At 36.4% G+C, this 27,907-nt stretch overlaps 1 protein-coding gene and 1 long non-coding RNA gene across 2 annotated transcripts in view; both read left to right on the top strand.

Annotated features, from left to right (window-relative positions):
• Nucleotides 1-14,732, top strand: part of LOC111864352 (sodium/glucose cotransporter 5) — a gene marked incomplete in the record, with an annotated part of 159,836 nt that extends 145,104 nt beyond the window's left edge. Inside the window, 3 exon segments of the mRNA XM_033751398.1 lie at nucleotides 563-628; nucleotides 6,814-7,004; nucleotides 13,318-14,732. Of these exon segments, the coding sequence (XP_033607289.1) occupies nucleotides 563-628; nucleotides 6,814-6,999 (252 nt within the window).
• An 11,509-nt stretch (nucleotides 14,733-26,241) lies between these two features.
• The window catches only part of LOC117282302, a 4,733-nt gene continuing 3,067 nt past the window's right edge, over nucleotides 26,242-27,907 (top strand). Inside the window, exon 1 of the long non-coding RNA XR_004513017.1 lies at nucleotides 26,242-26,683. This is a non-coding gene — a long non-coding RNA (uncharacterized LOC117282302). The remainder of the gene's footprint in view (nucleotides 26,684-27,907) is intronic.

Here is a 27,907-nt window from a genome sequence, read left to right as displayed (position 1 = left end):
AAGAGTAATCTAAATGCCTTTTTCTTCATTGAAAATTGTGATGCATGCTCTGCTCATGTGCAGTAGCTGTGTACAAAAATTTCACTTGCTTAGTGTCATCAGTAGTGAATTGGAATCACCTCGTATTCTGCTCTGAATACAGATATTATCACACGTGAGACATTACTTGTCTGTGTACATCTTTTCTTTGAGAAACCAATCTAAAATTTTGTAAGCAGAGGTACTGCAGTTAGTCTTATTATTTTGCATTTTAATTTTGACCTCCTGGCTTTGTGAGTTGTCAGCAGTGCTGCATTATTTAAAATTAACAAAATAGTAAGTGATAAAAATGACTGAGGGAAGTAAAGTATTTGAGATTTGGATGTCAGAAATCACAGATATTGAACATAAAATCAACAGAGTCATTTAAATATTCCTACAAAGATGTATGTGTGAAATCAGTAAACTGATGTTTACTCTGATGTTAAAGGCTAATGTAGTAGCATGTTGGTAAGAAGGGGAATAATGGATAATGGGCACACGTGAAGTAATGCATGAAATACATTTGTCAATGTCATTCAAGGAAAGAGACCCTGAGAGGGAACAGAGACTCGCAAGAGAAGCTGAAGACCAATTAAGGTTAAAGAAGGTGAGGCACACAGCACCCTTGAATGTGATATGCTACTTATCTGCTTATTTTCTTCTGTTATCTTTCTACACATTTATACAGGATGGAAGAGGCTGAGGTTTAGAATATGTTTAACAAATACGAAAACTGCTGTAAGAGGATGTGTCTAATCCATTGGGTAGAAGTCCCATCCCAACTTTTGCCCAGTTGGAAATCCATTTTTAAACAACTGCAGTGTTCCACGTTTGCTGAACATGTTCTTTAATTCAGTTATGCTATTTTTGGCTCATTCCTTCAGATTTTTACTTGCAGCATGCCATTATCTTAGTCATATAGAAAGTAATAAAGGAAGAATTTAATTTATTTTTTTGCATGATAAACACCAAATGTTTGATGAATAAACATAAAATATAAGTAACATCATTTGATATGCACATAATTTGTTTATCCATTACATGAATAGATGTTTCTCTGTTTCTGATATTTGATGTCATACTACTTTGCTGTGAGGCTTATGGAAAAAAATAATGAGATAATATGAATTGTGAAGTGGTTACATTGGGCAGAAAATTGTTACATTCTTTGAACCTTTATCAGATGTGTGTCACACTATTGTAACAGTGCATGCGTACAGTCTGGCAGCCCTAAACTATAATGTCACATTTTTCTATATGAATATCATAAACCCAAATTAAATTCTAACCACTAGTGTCCCTAACACTAAGGGATTGAATTTCCTGTTCCTTGGCTATAAAGGTTAATTCCCAGAATTTTCCTCAAAAGACTAAGAGGAAAGAATGTTTGATTGGCAGTAGAACTGTCCTTTAGGTACAGTCAGATTCTATATAAGGGGGCCAGGAAACACTAATTGATATATCATTGACAGTCCCAGTATCAGTATGGTAAATGAAAACACATGCAAACCCCAATCAGGGAGGTGATAGATGGGAATGAATAATTTCCTACAAAATGTGAAGCAGCCCTAATATCATGCTTACAGTTTCTACAGCAGAAGCTTAAAGCTGAAAGAAACAGCAAGCTCTGAGATAATGATTCATTGGATCCTTACCAGCACTTAATATTGACATAAACTTAAATGTAAGTAAATATGTGTGTGCATGTGTGGATATTTGGAGTATAAATGTGAGATATTCCATATATACTAGAACATGGTACAGAGGTTTAGTTGTTAAATTACCAGAAGAGAGAAAATACATATATATTACAGGTTATATTCCAATAGAACATATGAAACCATTCCTTAATTAATATGTGTGTGACAAAAGAATGTATGTAAATACTCATAAGTTCATAAAAATATAAATATCTGATACCAAAATGATTTGTTCTTCAGAATTACTACATAGTAAATAATAAATATCCTTTAAAATGCAGGGAGAACATTGGACAAGAAAATTTCGTTGCTTTCTGCCATCATAAACTTAACAAGAAACATAACCCTGCCTGGGATGAGCATACAGAAGTTCATTCTTCATTTTCAGCCTTGTTACCAAGAGTTCTTAGAGCAGGATACCAGTTAGTGAGTAGGTTCTTTATGATAAACTATATATTGTCATGTGTATGAGTGACTGTAGATGTGGGTTTGGATTGGTGACTGGATGTATTGAACACTTATAAATGCAACTCGTTATTACAAGTAATTATAGCACCATTGCTAATGTCCACACTATACATATCACTAGTGCACAAGCTAAGTCTACTCAGTCTGCTTTCACTAGTTGTTTCCTGGTAATGGATCTTAACAATGGAGATTCTTCAGCTTCTGTGCTCACGTCGTTGCCCACTAGCTAATACCACTCACAACTGACTCATTGCTCCAGTTGTGCTGCTTGTAACATCTCAGCACAGACTGCATAGTAAACACCGTTCCTCTGTTGTGGTTCAATTGTTTCTGCTCAACTCTTGTTACTTAAGAATCTGTTGCTTATCAGCAAGCATTGTTTCATTGTTTGTTTTGTGGTTCTTGCCTAGCAGCAGATCTCTACATGCTGCAATATATTATAATGACTGGTGAACATGATGCCTTCCAGCATCTGACCAGATTGGTGTACAAAATTCTGCAGCACATTGGAGATCACGTTCCGTGATTCCTAGAATGACACTCTGAATTTAATCTGTAAAGTGTGGATCATTTCTATAGACTCTCTGTTTCAAGTTTCACCAAAGATAAAATCACACACAGATCCAAGGATCATAATAGTCATAGTCCTATGCTGGTCATTGCTTCATTGAAAGCATCCTCTAGATACAGTATTGCATTTATTGAATTTTCTGTGATATTTGCTGGTGCATTGTCCACTCAAAATACTCATAACTTATTTGCAGTAATCATGCACTTTTGTTACGCAAATGGTTGGACACCACAAATGCAAAGAATGCTGACAGGTGACAAGTTATAAGAACAAATATACAGTGATTCACAGACATGAACTCTGCAGTTCATATCATTGCAGGTGTCCACTTATGTTATGGCATGTCTCACAGTTACATTTACTGGCTCTGCATGTGTGAGAATGTGTTTGGATGTCAGAACCATTTCAGTAGCTATTGCAATAGCAAATAAGTAAAGTGACTTTACTGAATATATTTATAGGTGGGCAGCATCTGATAAAGGACCGATTCCCAGGGCTATGTGGCAGGTAGACAGGACTCATTAGCCGTGGTAGGCAACCTGTCTAAGGGAAGGAAACCCCAAATAAAAACTATAGTCCTCCAAGATCTGAGGTTTTGCAAAAGGCTGGTAACCTGCTCAAGCAAAAAATTATTACTCATAATCCTGAAAAATGATTCATGTTTTAGGGTGGAACCAGTTAACAAGCTCAACCCTTGCAGGTGACAGTGTTGACCATGATTTATAGAACATGGACAAGACCTCCAATCAAACATGTATGGTAGCTTGTTACTGGAAAGAAGCCACTCACTAACTAGCATCCTGCTGTGTGAATAGATGATGATAAGACCACAAACAAAATAATGAACCCTCTTTATGTAGGGTCATTGTCTCAGACCTTGTCCCCATACACAAGAGGGTGTTTACTCTTCTTCTGACTTTATTATATTTTTTTCATTTTTAAGAGATGTGTTTTAAGCTATTTATGACCAACTTTTAGCTTGCTTCTAAACAAAATTTTGAATTTCTTATTGCAGTTAAGTATGACAGTAGGAAACTCTGAAATATTTTTGTTACCCATTAATTCCCATCATCAGCCAATATAAATGCATTAAAACTCTCCTTCTAGGGAAGACATTTTTTGCAAAATATGCTACTGATATGTGACTTAGAGTTCTAAATACAGTATTATATAACTCAGTGATAATAGCAGTTGAATTGGACCCTACCCAGAAGTAAGATTTTCCCAAAGCATTCCCATAACTTCATAGAACACAGTGAATGGCCTTACATTCAATTTCATCCAGCAGGCTTGAAGCATTAAAATCTGCTTCTTACCTTTCTACTGTAATGAGTATTGGAGTCCCCCATCATTGCATATAAGGTGCTTATCGCCCCTGCACACAGTACCTTCCCAAAGTCTTTTTATCAGTTCTCGTTGTTGTTCAGAGGTTACCAGTCAGTTTTTAATTGTCATGTGTTTAAAATAAATGTCAGGCATATTTTTGGAAGAAAAAGCAGTTGAAAATGATAGGATTGTGAGGAATTTTATGACCACATGTAGAACAGAGGAAGTCAGTTGAGAGTTTCTGTGTTCACTATCTTATTTATTTCATCATCTCTCATTTCAAATTGTTAGTGCAGGAAGCATGGTTCATAAAATATTTGCCCATTTATAATGACATTTTCATTAATTTGTTATTTTTCTGTTAACTGGAGCTTCACTAATATTGATCTGCCATGCGGTGTGGTATTAATGTTTTATGTGTATATAACCAATTTATGTGAGACAGTGACACATTTTGTTTTAAATTATAGTCAACATAAGTTAGTGTTCTTTCATGTGTGGTTTTGTTAATAGATATAATGGTATTATATTAATTATTTTGTTCATAATTTTTATACATGTGCATTTTGTTGTACTTAAATATTTTGAACTCATTGGAGATGATAACTAAAAATATATTTATGGGTTTAGAAACCACACTAATTTTACGTTATTTGCTATGATATACAAATCTTTGTGAGTGATGGGCTAAAGAGAAAGCGCTGGATGGTAACTCTCCCTTTCTCTCACTTCCTTGGTTTCATCTTAGCCCCTTTCTGACTCATATCAAACCTACTGGAATGATAGTAACTAGCAAATGCAGTAGATTAATTAACAGTTCACATTTTATTAAAACAAAAAGAATTTAATTTAAAATTAAATTTTAGAATATGATATTGGTAGCCCCCGTCCCCCTAGCCAATCATACAGTCAAAAATTTCTAGGCACTGAATTTGTGTTTTTGTTTGATATGTTGGACAATAGCTATCAGCAGACACACATAGTGAAATAATAAACTTGCTGCCAGAATCTAGAGACAGAATCATTCATTTTCCACTAGTGTAGCAGTGTTTTGGGGGACCTGGGATCAGTTTAGGAATTTTGACCCCCGCCTGCACATTTATACATCACATCACCTCATCGTCAATGCCAACCTTAAACACACCAGAGGCAGGTTGCTTTGTTGATAGCTAGTGTCACTATATGCAAAGTTGAGAGCGACTTGTGTCAGAACTGTAAAATTAAATGACAAATTTGTATAGAAAATTATAGACAACCCTGAAATCACCTTCTTATTTAGTGTTTTTCCTCTTTCATTTTGCAGGGTCTTCCTCAAAAGATGTTCCAGTTTTAATTGCATATGATAACCTGACTACATAGCAAATATCACTGTACTTGGTGTCCCTGAGTTCATTAGCCTTAGGAAATTGACACTCAGTGCAAACACATTCTCAGTATATGCGACATCATAGTTCATGACAAACTGCAACTGAGAACAGAAATTTCACCCAATTGCAGCCAGAGAGTTCCCCCCCCCCCCACTGACACTGCTCACTGCTTCCAGAGTTTCTTTTCTCAGTTCTTCATGTGTGTGTGTATTGCTTTTTGTGAACCATGTCTTTAAGAAAGCCCCAGAATAAATAATTGAATATACCAATTCCCTTACTAGCATCAGTTAAAGTTTCTGTGCTTTTCTTTATGATCTCTATGTTACCTCCAAGTAGATTCACATCATCAGCATATACCAGCAGATTCTTCTTATTTTAGACAATTTTGGATAAATAAACATATTTGAATCAGCCTAACTCTATTAGAATATTGTACAATACTTCCTTCCTAACCGAATCATAGACTTTCTTGAAGTCTACCAATAGCTGATGTACTCTCTCATTGTACCCCCATTTTTTATGATCAGTAGTTCACCTGTTATGTCTATACCTGCACTAATGATCCCCAATAATTTCATATATATATATATGACTTAACCTTGAGAGAAGAATATTGGATAAAATTCTGTATGAAGTTGATAGCAGTGATATCCCATGATAATTATATATGCCATCATTTGGCCTACTGACGGCAGAAAGCCCCCCCCCCCAGGCTCAGAACTTTCACCATAGTGCTTATTTCCTTAATGTCTTCCATATAAACAAGTACCTTTTTAAACATGTTTGTGTAACGTGTGGATTATTCAGGTCTTATTAGCAAAATACTATGAAAGGAATATTTGGATAGTTATAATGACCAGGTATGACTAAAGTGGCTGTGGCACTGTAAATGATGCAGTGTACTGAATATTATTGGTAACCACATATGTCAGTACTCAGCCAAAGTAACCACACTTAAATGATTTGTGTGATTTGTGATATGGTATTTGTACCCCAGATGTGAAAACAAGTTTATATATATATATATTTATATATAAAACCATCTAATATGAATAATTCTAATTTCTGCAGTATAGTACTGTGTAATCTGGCAAAAGTCAGTTGACATTTGGATTGACGGAATTTTACAGTGGAATAAAGGAACATCAATTGACTTTGTTGTGTCTCAGTAGATAGGATTTTCCTAGCCACTGCTGTGAGAATCTCAGATCCAGCATCAGTTATTATGATCCTCAAGTTGTTGGCTTCTGAAAATGGTTGTGGCACATTTATAAAGCAGTGACTTCACGAGGTTAATCTTAGTTGACTGATGAACCTATCATTTGGAATACCAATCTGATATATTGCTTATATTTCCCAGGTCAACACATTGGAGCAAACACCACGTGAGAAATGTATTCTGAATACATGCCTGGCAGTAATCATAACAGCAGCAGTTGGACTCTATGCCTTCTTTTCGATCAACCCACTGTCAGCAGAAGAGACTGAGAATCTGAGGATGGAAGCTTTAAACCGTTCTTTGTATCATGGTAACTCTACCAGCTAGGAAAAGTGAGTTTAAAATACTCCAATTATGCATCCATATGGATGGTAAATAGTCCTTCCGTTTGCTTGGGTATGCTGAGGCAGAGATGAATTTTCTGGTCACAAGCATACAGTTTGTTCAAAGGTAGTTCCAAAAGGCAAACTGAAAGAAAAAAGAATTCCTTCATTGTGTTGTGTGTTATGATTTAGACTTAGAAAATATTTTGTATTCCATTTAGAGGTATGCTGTCTCAGTTGCTTTGTCATTTGCTTTTTCATTCCAGAACACTAAACTGTAGAATACCATAGTAATGGCATTAGAGAGTACAGTTACTATAATAAAATGCATTTAATTTTCATGTAGAATTGCTGGCAGAGAGTTTCAGCTGATTCAAAAATAAAGGCATCTGTAGAATGTAACACATATATACTACACATCTCAGAAGAACTGTTTCATATTTTATAACTGGATGGTTGTCTTACATTGCAAGTACATACCAGTAATTTGCATACATAATATTCTATGCCTGAAGTAAGTCTGTAATGTTGGAAGTAGTGATGTTTGACTCCAGCATAAACGAATAAAATCTAAAAGTCATGTTATCTGACATGAACCAGGGTGCTCAAAATTTTAATTTTGCAAACAAAAGCTATTTATAAGATCAAGGCTCATAAACCACGTTTTCTTACATAGTTCAATGTTAAAGTAAAGTATTACTCCTTTTCTACAACTGATGGCAGAGTAAAATAATGCCCTAGCTTCTCATATGTGTAATTAGTATTATATATATAAAAAAATCCTAAAAGTTACACTGTTTCCAAAAAATGAATGTTGATGTCTAGGAATCACAAAAGGAGCAAATTTTTACAAGTTACATCAATATAATTAGACTTGCATTTCATGTGTATCATTATTCATATAGGATTTATACATACCTGACACAATTCTTGTGTTTAAAACTGTTACCATGTGAAAAATTTGAGTAGTGTAACAGTACGAAGACCAAGTATGATCCAGAATTTATTAATGAGCCTATCTTGTGCATACAATGAACAGCTGAAGAGTTACTCCATGAGTTTCACTTGACCCTTTTTCAGTTAGTTTTATCCTTTTGGGCAATTGAATTTGAGTCCAAGGCCATAAAATATGACACTAAAGAAGTTCTACAGAGGTTAATTATATAAATATGAAATAGCTTATATCTATTTTCTTGCAGTAAATATAAGCACTTCATTTGCCGCAGGATTCCTGTTGCCATGCTGAGGCCATGGGAAGAAGTCCCATGGATGGTGGGAATGATGCTTCAAGCTTCCTCCTTTCTGCCTCCTCTTGTATTAAGTGTGCTGAAGGGAGATAACTCTTTGAAGATGCGGAGGTTATCAGTCCATGGGATTTCTTTCCATAGCTTGAGTATAACAGCTTTATCATAGATTTGCTCTCAGCTCTTTACCCACACGAGCAAGTGAATTCCCTGTGTTTCATTAGTCGACATAAATGTTACTCCTTTGGGTAGTTTTTGGTTCAGAATTTGTACTGATAGCTTGGCTAAGTTCTATTGCCTATTTCAGGGTTGGATTATAGTGTGATAGATGTGCCTAAGAAGATGTGTTTCATATATTCAGAAGCTCATACACTAATCAAGAGAATGTCTAATCATATATTACATATATTCACCACAAATACCATGTTTAGGCATACTGCATTTACCTCAAAATTGAAAATATGTTTCTATCCTAGACTGTAGCATATGATTTCTGTTCACTTTAGTTATGCTTCCAAAATTATTTCTGTTACTGAAACAGCTGTAACATTTGAGGGAAACCGAGATCTATTTTTACATGGCTTTAAAATTTCTTGCCACATTATTAAGTTCATTTTTTTTAATTTAAGAAAGTTACCTGAATGTTTAGTTTCATATATCAAAGAGAAAATGCTTAATTAGCGGTTGAATGGTCAATTTTATTGATAATTATAGCTACGTTTACTTTCCAAGTAAACCAAAAAAAAAAAAGTGACTGTGTCCTTATGTGAGACTTGAATATTTCATGGCAGTGAAGATTCATATTGTTGTCTTCTGGGAAATTATATCATGTAGCCTAGTAACTGGTTACCATCTTGTCTTCTACCTTGAAGATAGGTGCACTAGGTCCCTGTGAAACATTGATATCCACCTACCAGACTGCACAGTACCATAACACAAACCACAATGTGAATTGATTCCTGTCATTGCTGGTTCTGATCTTGCAGCGGACATGAATGTCATTATTTTATTAGCTTCTAAATATAACTTCTGACTTAATTGTCCTATAATTCATTAATTCAGTTTCTTTGGATTGCTTGAATGGAACAGAACTGGACTTTCCTAGTCTATAAATACATATAGGACACCAGTACAATAAGTGAGTGCAGGGAAGTTTATTTGAGAGACTGCTACAAATCACTTGCGTAGTTAGCAGAAATGAGACATGCTTCTCGCAGCAAGTCATTTTACATACCTTTAGACCCACAGCAGAATTGACAAGCCTTTGTGCCAACAAGTCACAAAGAAAGCCCTCACAGATCATAGCAGATGCCAGAAATGATCCATGTTGTTATGCACACATTCCTTGCACCTCCATAAAATTTTCGCATTCAGATGTTGAAGGTTCTTTTCAGAAACACACCCAGCATGAAACTTTAAATCCTGGTTTCCTGTTCCACACATCTTTCGGATTTCTTAGATGAATGTTCAAGACTAGCACTGATTTCATTCAGTTTTTCTTCCATGAGAAATTAGCATTTTTATTTGGCTCTTTTTTGTCCAGCAATATCTCTGCTTGTCCTGGTAGGTAAAATACACTAGCATTACTACCATGAAGCTCAGGGTTTATGAGTGACCTGACATATAGCTCATAAGCTTGCTTCATGCTAGCTGTTCAACAATTTATTGAGGTGATAATGGAAAGAAGTTGTAATGTGTATAGACTGTTGATTTGTCAGCCACGTCGCTAGTACAGATGTGTGCAAACTGATCTGACATGAGCAGCACATGGAACTTTTGTCTGAATAGGGAAACAATTTTCTACAGAATGTCATAATCTCCTTGTATAGGAATAGTAGGACTTATAATATTCTTACAAACTGTGCTCCAGTATGTTTATAGTATTACTGAAGATACATGAAACTGGCAGATTATTAGCAGCATTTTAAATTTCCAATTCTCAGGAAATATGGCTAGGTTGTGGTTATTTTCATTCTCACTTACATGTTTAAAACTGTGATGAAGACATGCATTTAGCTCAGAGTGTCAGTATCCTGTTGCTATTAACTGGACACAGAAACTTCAACTGATGATAATGTTAGTATTTCTACATTACATAATTTGTTTTAGATGCATAGTATAGCTGCTTGTACTTATACAAAGGCAGCAAGAAATGTCATCTTTTGTAATGAACGGTAGTTTTAATTTTGATACTTGGGTTTTATGTTTTATCTTTTAAATAGTATTTTCATTGCCATGCTGAATACAGAATGGCATATGCATGATGCTCTAGTATCCAGAATCATAAATGTGCAGCCTACCATTTATAAGTGGCAATACTAAATATGATTTTGAATCTGTCTACACAATTATACGATACAGAATTAAGATTGTAATGCTTACGAGTATTTAGTCATACTCATAATAGATCTAAATTTATAGGTTATGCTTACAGGTAGGGAGAATCAGTATCATATTAAGTATTTGGAATTAGATCTTGAGTTGCGTGGAAATGTGAGATTCCTGTAAATGCAGCAGTGTGTGACATATCACCTGTATTTGGAAAATAGTTCAGCACTGAATTTGATATAACAATTTATTTATGATCCTTATTCATCCCTTGACCTTTGTCCTAATGTACAAAGTGTGTAGTTGTCTACAAATTACCCATAATGTGTATATATTTACCATCTTTTAGTGCATACCATTTCACTTGTCACTTCACACTACACGTCTCGGCATCATTCTTCCATCCTCAGGTGTATCTATCATGTTTAACCTGAGGATGGCAGAATGATGCCGAAACATGTAGTGTGAAGTGACAAGTGAAATTGTATGTACTAAAAGACGGTAAATATATACACATTACGGATACGAATCAGCGCAACAGGACACTAAAATACAACACTACAAATTACATAAAAAATCTTTCTGAAGGAAATACTGGTCCTACAGGCCAGTAATGTAATATCTGACACTGTTCAGTTGATTGGTTATATTATGGTAACTTTAACATAAGATAATATATGTTAAAAGTTCAAAACATATGTTGTGAGTACAAACATATTAGTCAACTAACACAAAATCTGTTCAAGATAGATGCAATTGTGAATTCTGTCTAGACACTGGCATTACCATTTTAAACCTAGATGAATTATAATCCTACCACTTGGAATACCAGTCTGATACATTGCATTTGTACCCCAGTTCCTGTACTTTGGCAGGTTCCTTAGCCTGTCTGCACTACAGGGTGAGAACTCCCATATCTTTACATGTAGAAAGTAGATCTTTTCATATGTTCCTAGTGAGAGCAGCATTGTACTGATGTCCATTCCTAATAGGCATCTGCCTTACATGCAGCAGTCTTCAGTTCATTAATGAACAATTTAGAGAAAAGAAAAAGTCTTGTTTGATAACCATGCCCTAATATTATTACAATTAAAATTTTGTTACATCTTTAAATAACTTGTGGTTGGCTGAAGTATATGTACACTGCATTTACACTGAGACTGTAGAAAGAAGTTCCATGGATAGGGATGATATCACTCAGGGCTCCCCCTTTGTGTTAAATGTTGAATTTCCCCCTGGCCCTGTATGACTTATGTCAGTCACTCCAAAACACTAGTATGTAGTGAAAGTCCTAACTACCAGTAATCACGTGAGCAGGATGACTAGTCTTCTAGAGACGGACATAGGGAATTATGCTTGAGGGGGAAGCATAACAGGTCAAAGGAGATGTGGAAAGGGCCTGTTTATGGAACATCTTAAGTATAATATAAAGGAAATGTTGAGAATGCATGATATAGATACACAGTTTGAAAATACAAATTGTATTGGTAATATGATGACAAAACAGGAAAGCATGTTTATGTTAGTCATAGAGACAGATAACATGAGAAACAAAAAAGCACGTGGATGATTCTGCAGTATCCAAAATTATGAATTTGGACCAAAAACATATTACATTCACTATTATTGTGTACAGTATTAAAACAAACTTCTTAGGTCTATTTTCTAACCCACCCTCAGGTTTAATTATTGTGATTGTGATGCCAATAATTTAAGAAGACTTATAATTGAATTACTGAAATGAATTATAAGATAAATTCCTAAATTCTTCCATATAATTTAGATGTATGGGTTAAAAATGCAAGCACAAAGGAAAATAAGTGAAGCATGAAATTGCCTCAGTATACTCCATGTGGGCGATTTTGTATAATAGAACAGTTATTAAACACCAGAAAAACTTCTGCGGTTTATGTTTTTGTAATAGCAGTATTTCAGCACTGAGTAATTCATTCTTTAATTGTTAACATTGTTCAGTATTTTTCTGTAACTTGTATTTCCTTGTATAAGCAATTCAGTATAATCCTTCTACACTTTCACAAATATATACATCTGTTACAGGCATTTGTTTTCAAAACCAGACTGCATTATGTCGTGATTTGATGGATGCTTAAGGTTGCTCCATATTTGTATTATGTGCATGAAATCTGTTCTGTTTTCCAGTTGTTGGTGTTGAATCAACATAGATCTGTTATGTATAAATGTTCATTTAATCTACATATTGCAGATAAAAAAAAACAAGACTACAGTAAGACTAGCATTAAAAAGTGAAAATAAATTTCATATTTCTGTAATATTTAATAAGTGCAGTAGACACCATGATGAAATAATGATCACTTGGTTGTTTTGGGGGAGAGAAAGTTGTATGAGTGAAATATGCATATTATACAGGACAGTCATCTGAGAACTTCCCAGAAACTGTTGGAGCCACTCAGGCAGAAGAGACACTCTCTCTGTGCTTCAACTTTGGACACTCAGTTCAGACCTCTAATCAAAAGACCAGCAAACACATTAAAATAGAACTTACCCACATTACAAAAAGCATGAGAATTGCTATCTATTGTTCTGCACACATTCCTTCCATCTTTATAAAAAGCTTACATTCACTCATTACTTTGATTTGGCTCCTTTCCTTTGTTTTTTATCAATGTTGATGGTGTATGTCTTAACTTATTTACAACTGCAGTGGTAGTTTTTCTCTTTTGAACTGTAACATTCTAAAAATTCAGACTGTAACTTTTTTTTTCACATAGGTGCAGTACATGAACACTTATTGGTCCAGTGTTTATCTCACATGTTGCGTTTTGACACACCAGATAACACAACTAAGTACAAGGGTAGGTACTTAACTTAGGATTACAGTTTTCCAGCAGATACACATAAACTAGTTTCACAGCAGCTATTCAGCACCATGTTGGGGCATTACTGAAGAGAAATCACAATGTTTCTAGGATTTGAGGTTCTCACACCAGAGGTTATGAAGAATTATCTTTCCTGTGATATAATTTCATGTAGTCCATTGAAGGTCAACCAAGGTGGAACACCACAAAATGTGTGTAACCTCTTGGTTTGTTGATTATTCCAGCAGTCCAGAATCACAGTCGCTTGAATTGAAGCCAGAGTGTGTGTCTGTCCTGCCTAAATGTATCAGATTATTTTGGGAAGCTGTCTGATGATCACATTGTGTGTCATTTCTTTTCAGTCAGCTTTTGTATTTTTTAATTCATGGTACTGTTCCCTTTAATAGTAAATTTGTTACTTTATTTGCTCTGAAGTCTGGAATATTACAATTAATATTAGAAACAACACTATGGTAATAATTATTAAGGGATATTTGTGAAACTCTTGCATTATTGTTTATGAAACTCCTTCCTAGAAGATTAAAGCTGTGTTATTTGAAGGTTAATCATTCAAGCTGTGTAAATAATTTCAGTTTTATGTTAACTAGAAGTGTTGTTTTCAACGGTTTAACATTAGAAGTAAAGTTATATTAAGATGGTTTTTTAATACTGAGAATACACATGTACTGTCAAAATTTTGCATAATGAAATGTGAAGTAACAACTCACTACTGTATTGTGAACTTAAAATGTGTAGTCTTTGTCTTCTTCACTGACAGCTCTTGTGTACTGTGATTTCTACACCCAGACTGAATTACGTTTAATGAATTACTTTTAATGTAACAATTTGGTTTATGTAATCGCTGATGGAAAACAGTTTGCACAAGTTCATAAGTTTTCTTGATGTGTATGTAATTGATAAGGTTATAACCATCCTGTCTCCTGCAGAAAATGGAACATGTTACATGGTTTTGCAGCAAAGTCAGTAGGTTACAAAGAGAATGAAAAATAGTTGATAAATCTCAGGTGCTTCTTTCCCTACTAATCATATCACTTGCCACACAAGAAATTGTGCCATAGCCAATATATTTAAAAAGTTACATGTAATATGTTTTTGTGTTTTAAAGGCACATCAGTAGATTCTGGTTCAGCAGAAATTAATGCATTTGTTTAATTGGATACCTAATGTGTAGCATATTGTAAGCTACTATCAGAAACCAATCCAGGGTTTCTGACACCTTGCCTAGAATTTGCCGATATAAGAAAAATTATAATTCTATAGGAGTTTATAAGAAACTCTGTGTCTGATGAGATATGCAGGATAATTCCAGATCCTTATGAATGCAGCTGACCTCCCTCCATTCCTCCCTCCCTCAGTCAAGATCTGCTGACATTGTGGTATGTCCAAATATGACTGGTGTGATGATGATAAGTCACTAGATAATGACTCTTAGCTGGCATTTAGAATCAATGAAATACAAAACACCTTTCCTGTTGAGTTAAACTTACCAGGATGAAATGTGGCTTATTTATAGCAATTGTTTGTCCTCTTTGTCTTCTTTTTGAAGACAAAATTTCTGCTTCATTCTTACTTATCCATCTCTCCCTATGTTTTTCAGTCTCTCTTCTTTAGGTGATACATATTTATTCACCAATTCCAGTGATGTCCATCTTTGGTAGGTGATAAGTCCATTTTCTCCCATTTCAATTCCATTTGTCCATTACAGCATATACTTAGGTAATCAGAAAAGTTCTGAAACTCAAGTAATCTGTCAAAGATAACTGCAATATGTAATGTTGGCTTTTGGGGTTTATTCACACATGCTGAAGCTGTTTCAGTATTTCAGCATACATTGTGATCACAATCTTCAAAGTGAATGGGGGTAGAAAGGGGAATTAGACCAATATTTAGATGTCACAATGACGGTTAAGGGTGAGGTATGGAATATGGTGCTATCAAATGGGAAGAGATGATGTAGTTAAAAAGAGAGGACAAATTTATATCAATGGTCACATTTTTTTATCACATCCAATGGAATGTAGTGTCCTCCGGAACCAATTATGAAAGCAGTGGTGCCACTCATTTGTGGACGTGCTGCACATTCCTGGAGCTCCACTGGTTAATTAATGATTGCAATCACAGCAAAAGCTAAAGCCACCATGTTATGTTACTTTTTATGAAAAAGTTGTCTTGAGAGAAGAGGCATATTTTACGAAGAACTATTACCACACATCATTTCAGGTTCCTATTTTAAATAACACTAGTGTTGCTGTCACCTCACAGGTTCACATGACAATCGTGGTTTCATTACTGATTGTAGGAAATTAAGAAATATGATGTTTGGGTGGCCACCAGTGATATCATGTTCATATCAGATTTAATTAATATCAGCCATTTGGTTCAAACACTGAAATGGGTGTACAGACATATGCATACACTGACAGCATGGTGATATCATAAACCTGCTTTTTTCCTTAAGGAAAGAAAATGTGCTATAAAGGGAATGCTACCCTAAAAGAGGTGTGACATTGTCAACTAATGAAGTGAAGTTGCTGTTTGAGGATTGTTGTGGGGAAGATAATATATCTATAATCTTGAGGGACCTCATTACAAGACATAAAATTTGATAGATTAAATTAGAAACGTGTTGTTAAAGAGAGAAGTCAAATGGCATTTGGAGCTCATGTGGTTGTTTCTAACATGAGAAATGGTAATAAGATACTGACAGTGATCAGATCATAGATGCTCTGAATGGCACAACAAGAATCATACTTATAATATTTTAATGAATGGAAGGCAATTGTAAATCATTCCAAACTGTTATAACTCATGTTAACCATGTCACATGAACATAAATGATATATATTTGACCCTCATAAAAAAAAACAGCATTTAATATAATGTACTTATTCTTCTGCTATTACAAGTTAAGTTTTTGTATAATCAGAGTTTTATACTCATTTATATATACTGAAGCAGGCTTGTGGATATTTTAAACAAAAAACTCTGTAAATCATATACTGTGAAAAACATTCATATCCAGAAAAACAATGAAAACCGATTTTAACATGCAGTCAAAAGCAAAACTATATTGTATATGAATGAATATTGGTATATCAATGACAATATGCAAAGCTTTCATAACCAGTGTGGGAAGAAACCTTTTCACTTGGACCTGTGCAACTATGCACATGTTCTTTAAATTAAGTGCTTAATGCCATTTTTCTGCATGTCGGTAGTTTGATTTAATAAAGCCACTTTTATGGAACATGGTAGATTTCGGATCCATTTCTGGCATTGATGGCATTTTTCATATCTGCCAGATGTGTATTTTGTGCAACTAGTGAAAAGAATGCCTGAGAAATTCAAAACTACTCAATAGAGTTGAGGAATGTATATTTAAAATATTTTATATTAGTTTTTTGGATGCATTTTGAATTTTTATTCTCTTGCATGAAATTTGGGTACATTTGCTTCAGTTCTCTAGTAGGTTTAGCTCAAGCAGTAAAAATTTCAAGATACTAACAGAGATCAAAATTTCAGATTCTCAGAGCCATGAAGATTCCCATTATGGTGTCATCCCAGAAGACAACAGTATGGATTAGAAAACAATTATCAGGAATAAAATGCTGACAAAATATAGACATAACAGAAAATGTATATAGTGTCGTGTGTTTATGGCTCTGTGACTAATAATAATGGGTTTTGGATTGGATGATTGATTTATTAACACCTTACAGGTCATAACTATAAGTAATTATAACATTATTGCAGAGTTCAACCTTACAAATCACTCCACACTAATCTTCTCAGCCTATTTCCACTAGTCTTCGCAATTCATTTCCTGGCAACGGATTTATAACACAGGAACTATAAAAGTCTCACTGAATTACATACATTACAGCACATGTAAAGTCACACACTAAGTGTTCTTAGCACAGTCTAATTCCTTCGACTGCTGACTCCCTGAATCCTGGTCTGTGACGACTGAGTCCACCTAAACCACCCTGACTCATATCATCTTGGCACAAACCGTGTGTCTGTTGGGGTTCCCACATGATCACTACCCAGCCAGCCCATTGGCATGCTGGCTACTGCCTATTAATGGTCTCAGCACAAACCACTTTGAAAACACTGCTTCTGTATTGTTGGCCACATATTCCTTTGAAGGTGTTTACCTACCAATGGTTTTTTTGGCTCCATAGCTTAATGCTTTGAGCAAATCCATCACGTTGCTCCCTCCTTAAGGCTACTCGGGATGAGTAGCCTATCAGTGTGTCACTGTTCATTCCCTTCCAAGGGTTCTGCTTGTGACATCTCTGGTTTGTTTCGGTTTCCCACAGTGTTCATCCACCAACTGCTCCCTCCTTAAGGCCGCTCATCCCGAGCAGCTCCCTGATAAGGTGTGAGTAGATCCAGTTGCATCACCAACATCCAGAATTTCTCTTTTCAAATGGTGGGGCAAAAGTATCCCAAACAGCTGGTGCTTCCACACTTCCAGCTCTTCTTACGCTAATGCTGCTAGTAGGTTCTTCGTTTTGGAAGGGGCCAACCCCTCCACAATGTCAAATTCCTGACTTCCCCATCCGGAGGGGATGACCCTTCCACGAGGTCGAGTTCCCCACTTTCCACAACACGCTGGATATCCTGGCTACTCACTTCACAAACTCCAGTCGGAAAGCCTTTCTGTTAAACCCATCTGATATCCTCTTGACCTTAAGACACAGCTGCTGTTTTGTGCCTGGGTCCTTTATTCCCATTTTGCATTCTGGGACCTTCCAGCATCTCTTTTCCTTTGTTCATCCTTTCTGGGTTCCTTTTGTGACCAATTTCTTCTGGGATCTGCAATTTCCCCCAATCTGCTCCATTGACTCTTGGCAGTGCTTTTGGCTAGATGCCGGTCCTTATGCCACTTATTTGGCGTTCTGCCAGCTTCCACTGTGGCATGTTCCTTAGGGACCTCCTGATACCCCGCTTCAGACTCCATGTCCTGTGAGGTTGGTTCCTTGCACCCCAGATGCGCCTCCATAATTTCTTGGCAGACCATTGTCTCTTTTTTTCCCATGACCTCAGGGAGTGAATTGTGGCCTCCAGCTTCTCTGATGTATGTCCATCCAGGAGACGAGAGTGCTTTGAAGGATCTCAAACTTCTCATTATTGTCCTCCATCCTAGCTTCCATCTTGGCCGGCATTTCTTCTTTCATTTACTTTAGATATATGTGCATCCTGCCCAGCATTTCTTGGTTGGTTTCCATACTGGCATCCACCTTCATCTTGTTGGCGCCCACCTCTGACCAATGGGTTATGTCAGCCTTCATTTCGGTCAGTATTTCCATTATTTGTTGCAATTCCTTGGTGTGGTGATATAAGTACACAATGCAGTCATCAATCCAGTCTTACCACATATTTATGGTTTTAACCGCTCAGCGCGGTTTGCCGTGTATGTTTCATCAAGGGATTTAAATCGTCTGCAGGGGTTCGACGTCTATGTATTGTCCAGCTGCACACCTATGTTATAATGCCCATAATAATTGATGGTTTTGCTGTAGATTGTTAGATTTTTCGCTGGCCTGTTGTCAGAAGAACAATATATAATGAAACATGAGTTTAGCTGCGTTAACCACTCCTGACACCAGTTGTCATGTGTTTATGGCTCTGTTACTAATAATAATGGGTTTTGGATTGAATGATTACATTTATTGACACCTTTCAGCTCATAACTACAAGTAATTATAACCCTGATGCTGATTTCCACTTTACAAATCACTCCACACTGATCTTCTCAGTCTATTTCTGCCAGTCTTCAATATCTGTTTCCTGGCAATGGACTTATAACACAGGAACTATAAAAGGCTCACTAAATTACACACTCCTAATATCACTGTACTATGGAAAATGTAATGTGATACACTAAGTGTTTTGGCACAGTCTAATTCCTTCAACTACCACCTCCCTGAATTCTGATCTACGACAACTGAGTCCAACTGTACTATGCTGATTCTTATTATATCCTCTCAACACGGACCATGCACAGAAAGCGCAGCTCTTCCATTGTTGTGTGCATGTCTGTTGGGGTTCCCATGTGATTGCTACCCATCCAGCCCTTCGGCACACTAGCTACTGCCTAGCAATGGTCTCGGACTTAACCGCGTAGAAAACACCACCCCTGTATTGTTGGCCACCACATGTTTGTTTGAATGTGTTTACCATTCAGTGGCTTTTTTCTAGATCTATAGCTTAATGCTTTGAACAAATCTGTCACAATATATATAATACAAGGTGGTTCAAATATGACTGGGACTGATTTTCTTTTTTAAAACCATAATTGCCAAACACTTACTTGCACATGTCAGTCTTCAACATACTCTCCTCCAGAGTCAACACATTTTTCCCAACGTTCTGGAAGTATCATGATGCCCTTTTCAAAAAAGGCTTGTGGTTGGCGGCGTATCCACTCCCGAACAGTCTGGATGACGGTGTCATTGTCCACAAACCACATGCCTTGCAAGTCTGATTTGAGTCTTCCAAACAGGTAGAAATCACTTGGGGCCAAATCAGGACTGTATGGCAGATGTGTCAAGGTTCCATTTCAATTTCCGGAGGGCTTCCATTGTTGTTTTGGCCATATGGGGGTGTGCATTGTCTTGAAGGAAGGCTACCTGCTTTCCACCTGTCTTCTGCTTGGATTGGATCTTTTCCTTCACGTCTGTTGCCAGGAGGTCTGAATAATAAGCTGCATTGACTGTTCTGGCATCTGTCAGAAAGTCTACATGGATAACCCCTGGCCAGTCCCAGAAGAACGTTACCATCACTTTTCCTGCCGAACGGCTCCTCCGCGCTCTCTTGGGTTTGGGAGAACTGGTATGCCGCCACTCGCGTGATGACTGCTGGGACTCGGGAATGAAGTCATGCACCCACATTTCATTGGTTGTCACTATAGACTTCAAAAATGCATCACCATCGTCTTCAAACTGCTGTAGGAGGCGACTGGCAGCTTGTATGCGCACCATTTTGTTCACATCCATCAAAGTGCGTGGTACCCACCGTGCATTTACCTTGCAATAGTGCAGGTGGTATTTCATGATGTCTTCTACACTACCAACACTGATGGACAGCATTGCTCCAAGTTCCTTGATAGTGATGCGCCTATTCTCACAAATAAGTGCATCTGCACAATCAGTGTTTGGCTAGGTGATGGATGTTTAAGGCTGATGATCATGCGGTTCATTCTCCACGCGCTCTCCCCCATCTGAAGCATGTACACCACTCAAACACACGGGTCTGTGAGAGAGACTCTTCCCCATACTGTTGTTGGAGTCTGGTGAATTTCAGCGGACAGGACATTTTCTCCAAGGAATTTGATCACAATGCGTTGTTCCACGCTCCACAGTACCTTCTGTTTGCTCACCACTCTAGCAATTCCCAGACAGGACTGAACAGGTTCTAACCCGAAGAGGAGGGAGGGTGGAGGTTGTGGCTTCATTCTCTGAAGGTCGCACACCTGCTGCGCGTTGCGGCTTGTTTACACACAAATCAGTCCTGGTCATATTTGAACCACCTTGTGTTGATGCAGTGAAGTCTGAATATATAAATTCAGTTCTACACGTAAATAAGTATGTTCAATATTACTGCTTAAAATTTGAGTCATATCATTGCCACCATGCTGAAATTCTTTATGGCTTTGGGGTTTTTCTTTTTCTTTGCTGTGGTAACGGTTTTCTGTCTCATTACATATACTTTAAGTGTGCTGTCAGATATCTTCAGTTCACTGTGTGTGGAAATATCTTTTTTAGTTTGAATGAAAGCTGCAATAAAGAGTAGATGAAGCATGGACCATTGGATATTCACTTGTTATACAGCATACTAGGTCATACCAAAAACACAATCTAATTTTTATTGTATATATATGTTTACAAAATATACATTAATAACATTATTGTACTTGCTTCCATTGAACATGAAATTCTTGAAGTGAGAATTAAGTGAAAACATTTTCAGTATGTGCAAAATCTACATCAAGAATCATCTGTAGTACTCTTTGAAATTTCTGCAATACTCAAGCCATGATGTGTTCACTGATGCTGTGACAGCTGCTAAAACTTCTTACTCAGTTCTTGAATTATGGTGAATTATTACCATAAACAGTATAGTTAAGAAAGTCCCACAAGAAGAACTCACATTGGTTGAGATGCATAGAGGGCAGACCATATTCAAAATATGCAAGAAATCAACTAGACAAAACCAACTGATATTGCTTATTGAGAACATCCGCCACTATATGTGTTGCAATACAGTTGCACCATATCCTTCTGAAAACCTGGTTTCTTGAAATTAATGCCCAAACCATGAAGGATGGGAGTAAATGCCCTCTGATGACATGCAGATAACATTCTTCAGTCACAATATCTTTGAGAAAGATTGGTCCAACAGTATCATTGGCAAAAAGCCCAGTTCACTTTACAGTTTGGATGATGTAAATGTGTGGACCTTCTCTGCAAACCACTTTGAGGAACTTCCTCAGAAAACTGCAAAAATAGACCATAAGCCAATTCTCTTGTCTTTTATCACTGTCACCAAGAGATTGCTGCCTTTATACAATTTTTATATGGAAACAGTTGCACATGTTTTTGAGCAATTATGCGCATTCATGATCCTGCAAAGCCATGTTGTTGAGAAGGACATACAAATGTTCCAATGTTATGTGGCACTGTTGAATACATGTATTGTTTTTCTGGTAATTTAATTTGTTTCTGCTAACAGTATCCTTTTTACCATCATCCATGGTCCCAGTTGTTTTATACATGCTAACTAATCTGTTTATTGCAGACCTGCTTCAAGCTTTCTTGCTCCAAATTTTACCCAGAATTCATGTCCTAGCAATCTTGTGAAATAACTTCACTGAAAACATATGCTGGTCTGTTGTGTACACCATTTTGTGCAGTGCTGTTAAGAGTTGACACTAGGGGACAACATACTCTGCTGTGCCTGGTGTGATCAGTGACGGCACATACAGTGATTCTTGTCTTATATTTTAGTAAGTAAATACAATTAAAACATCTTTTGGAAAGATGCTGTATTCTGGCTCTTGTAGTCATATATAATAATCCCTTGTTTTTAGTATTTACAGTGTCTTTTTGTATACCCCATATGCCTGTAGCAGGCCTATTCTTGTACCTACTTTGTAATACTTGTTTTATAATGAAGCATTATGTAAGTTAAAAATTAACACTGTACTAATGTAACGTTGAGATATACATGCAAAATACATGTTTTCATAACCATTAAAATACATTATATTCTTTGTGCCCACTGCCTTAAAATTTAATGACAGAAATGTTATAAAAATATATATCTCTCTCTCTCTCTCTCTATTGTACCGTAAATAAAACATGTATTTCTGTTGTTTCAGTAGCCTTACAGTGGACAGTAGAGCCTTACAGATTTCTGAATTTGAATTTTGTTGATTAAACCCAGCAATTTGGAATACCAAGTTCTTCAGTCGTTTGTTCAAGGACATTTAAATTGATTCCTGGTGCTACTCCAAAGTACAATTACATTTTAGAGTCATGGTGTACAACAGTTTGTGTAACTGACTGTACATCAGAACTAAATTAATTTTTGTTCAAAAGTTTACGTTATCTAAATTATGAAGAATTGCATTTATACCTGTAGTGTTTAATTTAGTGTGATGAGCCTTGAAACATTTTCATTCACTGTGTACTTCACAATTGTGGCAAAAACATGCAGTGTTATCTGCTTCCAAGCTTCTTTTGACAACCTACTGGATAAAATCTTGTCTGTCCACATATTTCATCTCCATATCTACTCATTGTATACAAAGCTAATTTTGCCTATGATTGTGTATGGGTGTGAAACTTGGTCTCTGACATTAAAGGAGGAACATAGACAGAGGGTGTTTGGAGAAAACTGCATAATGAGGAGCTTCATAATTTGTACTCTTCGCCAAGTATAATTAGAATGATAAAGTCAATGAGGATGTGATGGCTAGGGCATGCAGCACAAATGGAGGAGAAGAGGAATGCATATAGGTTATTTGTGGGAAAGCGAGAAGGAAAGAAGCTACTACGAAGACAAAGACGTAGGTGAGTGGATATTAAAATGGATTTCAGAGAGATGGGATGGAGTAATATGGACTGGACTGATCTGGTGGAGGGATCTTGTGAACACGATAATGAACCTTTTGGTTCCATAAAATGCTGGGAAGTTCTTGAATAGCTAAACAGTTGGTGGTTTATCAAGAAGGGCTCAACACCATGAAGTTAGTTACCTACTTACTTAATTTCAATTAAAAGATTTAAGGTTTACAAGATGATTCATGACATATTCTTGGGGATTGTAGTGTGCAGTGTCAGAAGTTAGAAGCAGTATATTACTTCAAATGTTGGAATGAACTCTGCGGTCTGCATTGTGGTAAATTAAAAGGTAAAGTCCTCTGCTTAATTAATTAAGCACTATACCATGAAGACACTGAGGTGAGTGGTCAGCTTCACTCTCCAGTCCCTTTACTCCCAGGGAATTTGCGCTCAGTACAAGTTGGATAGGAAGCTGGATGGGCCATAGACCTTGGCTGGACCCTGTGGATTGTGACTGTGTGATGTGGTAGGAGGGTACCAAGATGAAGACATAACATACAGCCTCCACTATCTGCCCTGAAGGTTGTGCCAGTATGTTCCTCCAAAATGTTAGTACACATCAGACTAGAAGGTATCATAACCCAAAAGACCCAGTAACTGGAAATTATTTAGGATTTTTAGTTCTCACAGTGGTGGTTATGAAGAATTCTATCTTCTGGGATGTAATGCTGTGTAGTGGGGTCAACAGGTCCCTCCAAAACCCCAGTTTACTTTCAACAGACTACGTGGTGGTATGTCCCAAAAGATTTAGGGGTTGTTTCTGAAAAATGTTCTTTGGCAATTCCAAGACCTTATAGGAAATTGGGGGTTAGAGGAACTGTAGTCACAGTTATTTTCCAAATTAATCAAAGATGCCTATAAAAAGTAAAGCTAACCCTGTACCAGGCTGTGAAGGCCCATAGGGTTGTGAGACGTTGAGGGTCCCACATTATCTAAATCAGCTCAAAGATTGCGGTAAGGTTGTCAGCCCTACGCACCGGCCACGCTTTACTCCCTAGGAAAATTATTTAATTGAAAACTGAGCCTTGTAGCATTAGTCTGGTTACTTTATGAAAATAAAATTACAGAAGGTATTGTATATCATATTAAGAACTAGCATATAATATTGTGAAATGAAAAATATCAGAAAGTTTCTTGGCCATGTCAGAGACGATGAAGTTTGTGCACGTGTGCGTGCGTGCGTGTGTGTATATATATAAGCCAGGAGGGTGCACTGAAGGCAACCACACTTATATCAATATCTTTTAAGATCAGTCTCATTGCTTTGTTGACAGCGAATGAACATAGTATTTTCATAGACTGGCACTAGTGGTAGATATTACATGTCTTCACAGTTTTTCCCCATTTCTTCATATTGGTGCTCATGCACTTGGTTTTTGTCAGCTAGGTTTCTAACACAAATGTCTTATCTCCTTTTCGATTCTAGTTCCACGCATGTGCATGCTCTCACAATTTTTATTTTATGGTTTCTTGTTATCTCCCACTAAACTGGCCTAGTTTTATATATTGAAATAGCAGGGTGAATCTGCCAGGAGTTGTCCAGTGTTTGAGATTAACTCTTAATATGGGGGTTAACCGTGTAGGTGTCTTCCTTTCTCACCTGAAGAGATCCAGTTTCCTAAATGTCGTGTCCTCTATTACCTAGAATTCCGGACGATGGNGGTGCTCATGCACTTGGTTTTTGTCAGCTAGGTTTCTAACACAAATGTCTTATCTCCTTTTCGATTCTAGTTCCACGCATGTGCATGCTCTCACAATTTTTATTTTATGGTTTCTTGTTATCTCCCACTAAACTGGCCTAGTTTTATATATTGAAATAGCAGGGTGAATCTGCCAGGAGTTGTCCAGTGTTTGAGATTAACTCTTAATATGGGGGTTAACCGTGTAGGTGTCTTCCTTTCTCACCTGAAGAGATCCAGTTTCCTCCATGTCGTGTCCTCTATTACCTAGAATTCCGAACGATAAAAAAAAAAAAAAAGTCCAAAAAGCCAGTAATTCTGTGTCATCCACCATCGCCAGATCCCTGTAGAATCTACTGGTTCAGGTTTGTTAAACTAACCTTTAAGGAGTTCAGAACGTAAATAATCATATCAAATCATGTATACATATTCTTATGTCGCATAAAAACTGATCTTTTGGCAAATATATTTATTTAGCGTAAATAATATATGAGACTTTGTTTCTGTATTGGGTCTCTTCTATGATAGATGTATGGGTCAAACACCAGTGATTATGATTATGTATACGATCCCGTGCAGTTCATCGCCGTTCATCGCTTTCTAGTTGTAGCTACCTACTGTTCAGCACCGCACGACTCAGCAAATTCACTTTAATGATTCAAACCACTGCATGCAATGGAGAATTACCTACGAAACATAACCGCTACCATGTACTCCTACACCGACGATGCGAGAATCTCCAGTCATGCTGTTTACTGCGGCTTAGAATTAATAGGCTCATATAATGCCGTAAAATATTATTCAGTAAGTATGAACATTTAAGGTGTTTAAAAATTAAATAATAACAGAACTTGCATTGTATTTCCTCATTAACAGACGATCTTGGTGCTTTATGTTAGCTACAGTTTCCGACCCTTTCTAGTAAGTTGAATTCAACCAATAGAAAAACTGTTTTCTCAAACCGGTGCGGTGTGGTTGTTGCCGGGTTTCCGGTCAAATTTCAAAGCGTTAGTTCTGCTGCTTCCTTTCAGCGATTCAGTTGTTTGGAAGTATGTAACCTAACCAAATTACATATCGGGCTTTTTTAGCTGCCTTTCTGGCCTTCTCCATTTCACTTCATTGAACTGGCAGGGAATATAAAAGGCAGTGTCAGCAGGGCTAATGATGATCGAGCAGTATTCGAACTTCGTGTTAGTTTACTAGCTCTCACCATTGTTTCAGAAAATTGTGCATGACCGAGAATGCGCTAGGTTCTGTCCGTAACCTGGTGTCGAAGTTATGCATACACATATTTTTAAAATTTGCGTATTTTTATGTGTTACGTATATTGCGTATATATGTAGTTGAGAAACTGAATCAGAGCAACGGTGTTTCCATGAGTAAGTAACTACTGCAGCATCTTAGGGAAATCACATAACCAAATGGCCGTGATGGATGACTCAACAAGTAATGTACCTATAATGTTCATGTTCTTGTTTTATACAATAACTTTTAGTTTTTATATAATCTGACTTATTGTATTTTTAAGAAAAGTATTTTAAATGATTAACATTGTATCCAATCTAATGTACTGCAGTTCAATGGTATATGTCCATGATTTATTTAATCCCTCTTGCAGTGCATACATTCATTTATCTCCTTATCTCCCTCGCACTACATGTTTCGGCATAATAATGCCATCTTCAGGTGCTTACTTGTCCACGTCAAACCAGTTCATTGCATGCCATGTTCACACATTAAAATAACTAAAATATGTATGTATCATATACATTGTCAAACGTTAAAAATATTAAAATTGTTCAGGATACCACATCGCTACGTCGATTGCAATGCCAATATAAATTTTAATAAGTCATGTTTGAAGAATAGATTAATACCGAAATACGCCCAAATTAAGATACCGGAATATAATGAAGCAGCAAGAAAAACTAAAACACAAGCTCAAATATCGTGTATAAAAAACGAAATAAAATTCTTATACAAAAAGAAGGAACAATTAAACAAGCAACTTTACTACAAACACATACACAACGCTAATACATGGCAAAAAATGTGGAATATTCTAGAAGATGAAATAAACCAAAAACTACAACACGAAATGAAAACTATATATTTAAAGCAACAACAAAAACTGAAAAGCATGGAAGAAACCCAGACAACAACAAACAAACATAACAACACAAATTATACACGCGTAAAAAATTGTACGAATACTCACTTCACACATGACGAAATTCAGCTCTTAAGCAAAGGGCTAAAATACAATCTACACTATAAAAACAAAAAATGGATTGAAACACTAGCTCTAGAAGCAGAAACAGCAATAACAAAACTAGATATAACAGAACACAACTACTATAGACACATAGTTGCGAAACAAATCAAAGAAATTAGCAAAAACAAAGATATCCATAATAACTATAAAAGTAAGAGAGAATGGAAATTAGCTATGAATATAAAAAGAAAAATGCTAGATAACAAATTAATAGCAACAAAAGCAGACAAAGGAAAGACATTGGTACTAATAACAAAAGAAGAGTATCAACAAAAAATAATGAAATTTATACATGAAAATAATTTTACATTGATCAACAAAGACCCAACACAACAATACCAAAATAATATTAAACAAACAATAAAACTATGCACAAACACAATACAAAAAGAACA

The sequence above is a fragment of the Cryptotermes secundus genome, unplaced genomic scaffold (assembly GCF_002891405.2).
Source record: "Cryptotermes secundus unplaced genomic scaffold, Csec_1.0 scaffold312, whole genome shotgun sequence".
Taxonomy (NCBI): domain Eukaryota; kingdom Metazoa; phylum Arthropoda; class Insecta; order Blattodea; family Kalotermitidae; genus Cryptotermes; species Cryptotermes secundus.
This window is presented reverse-complemented; position numbering and strand designations above follow the sequence as displayed.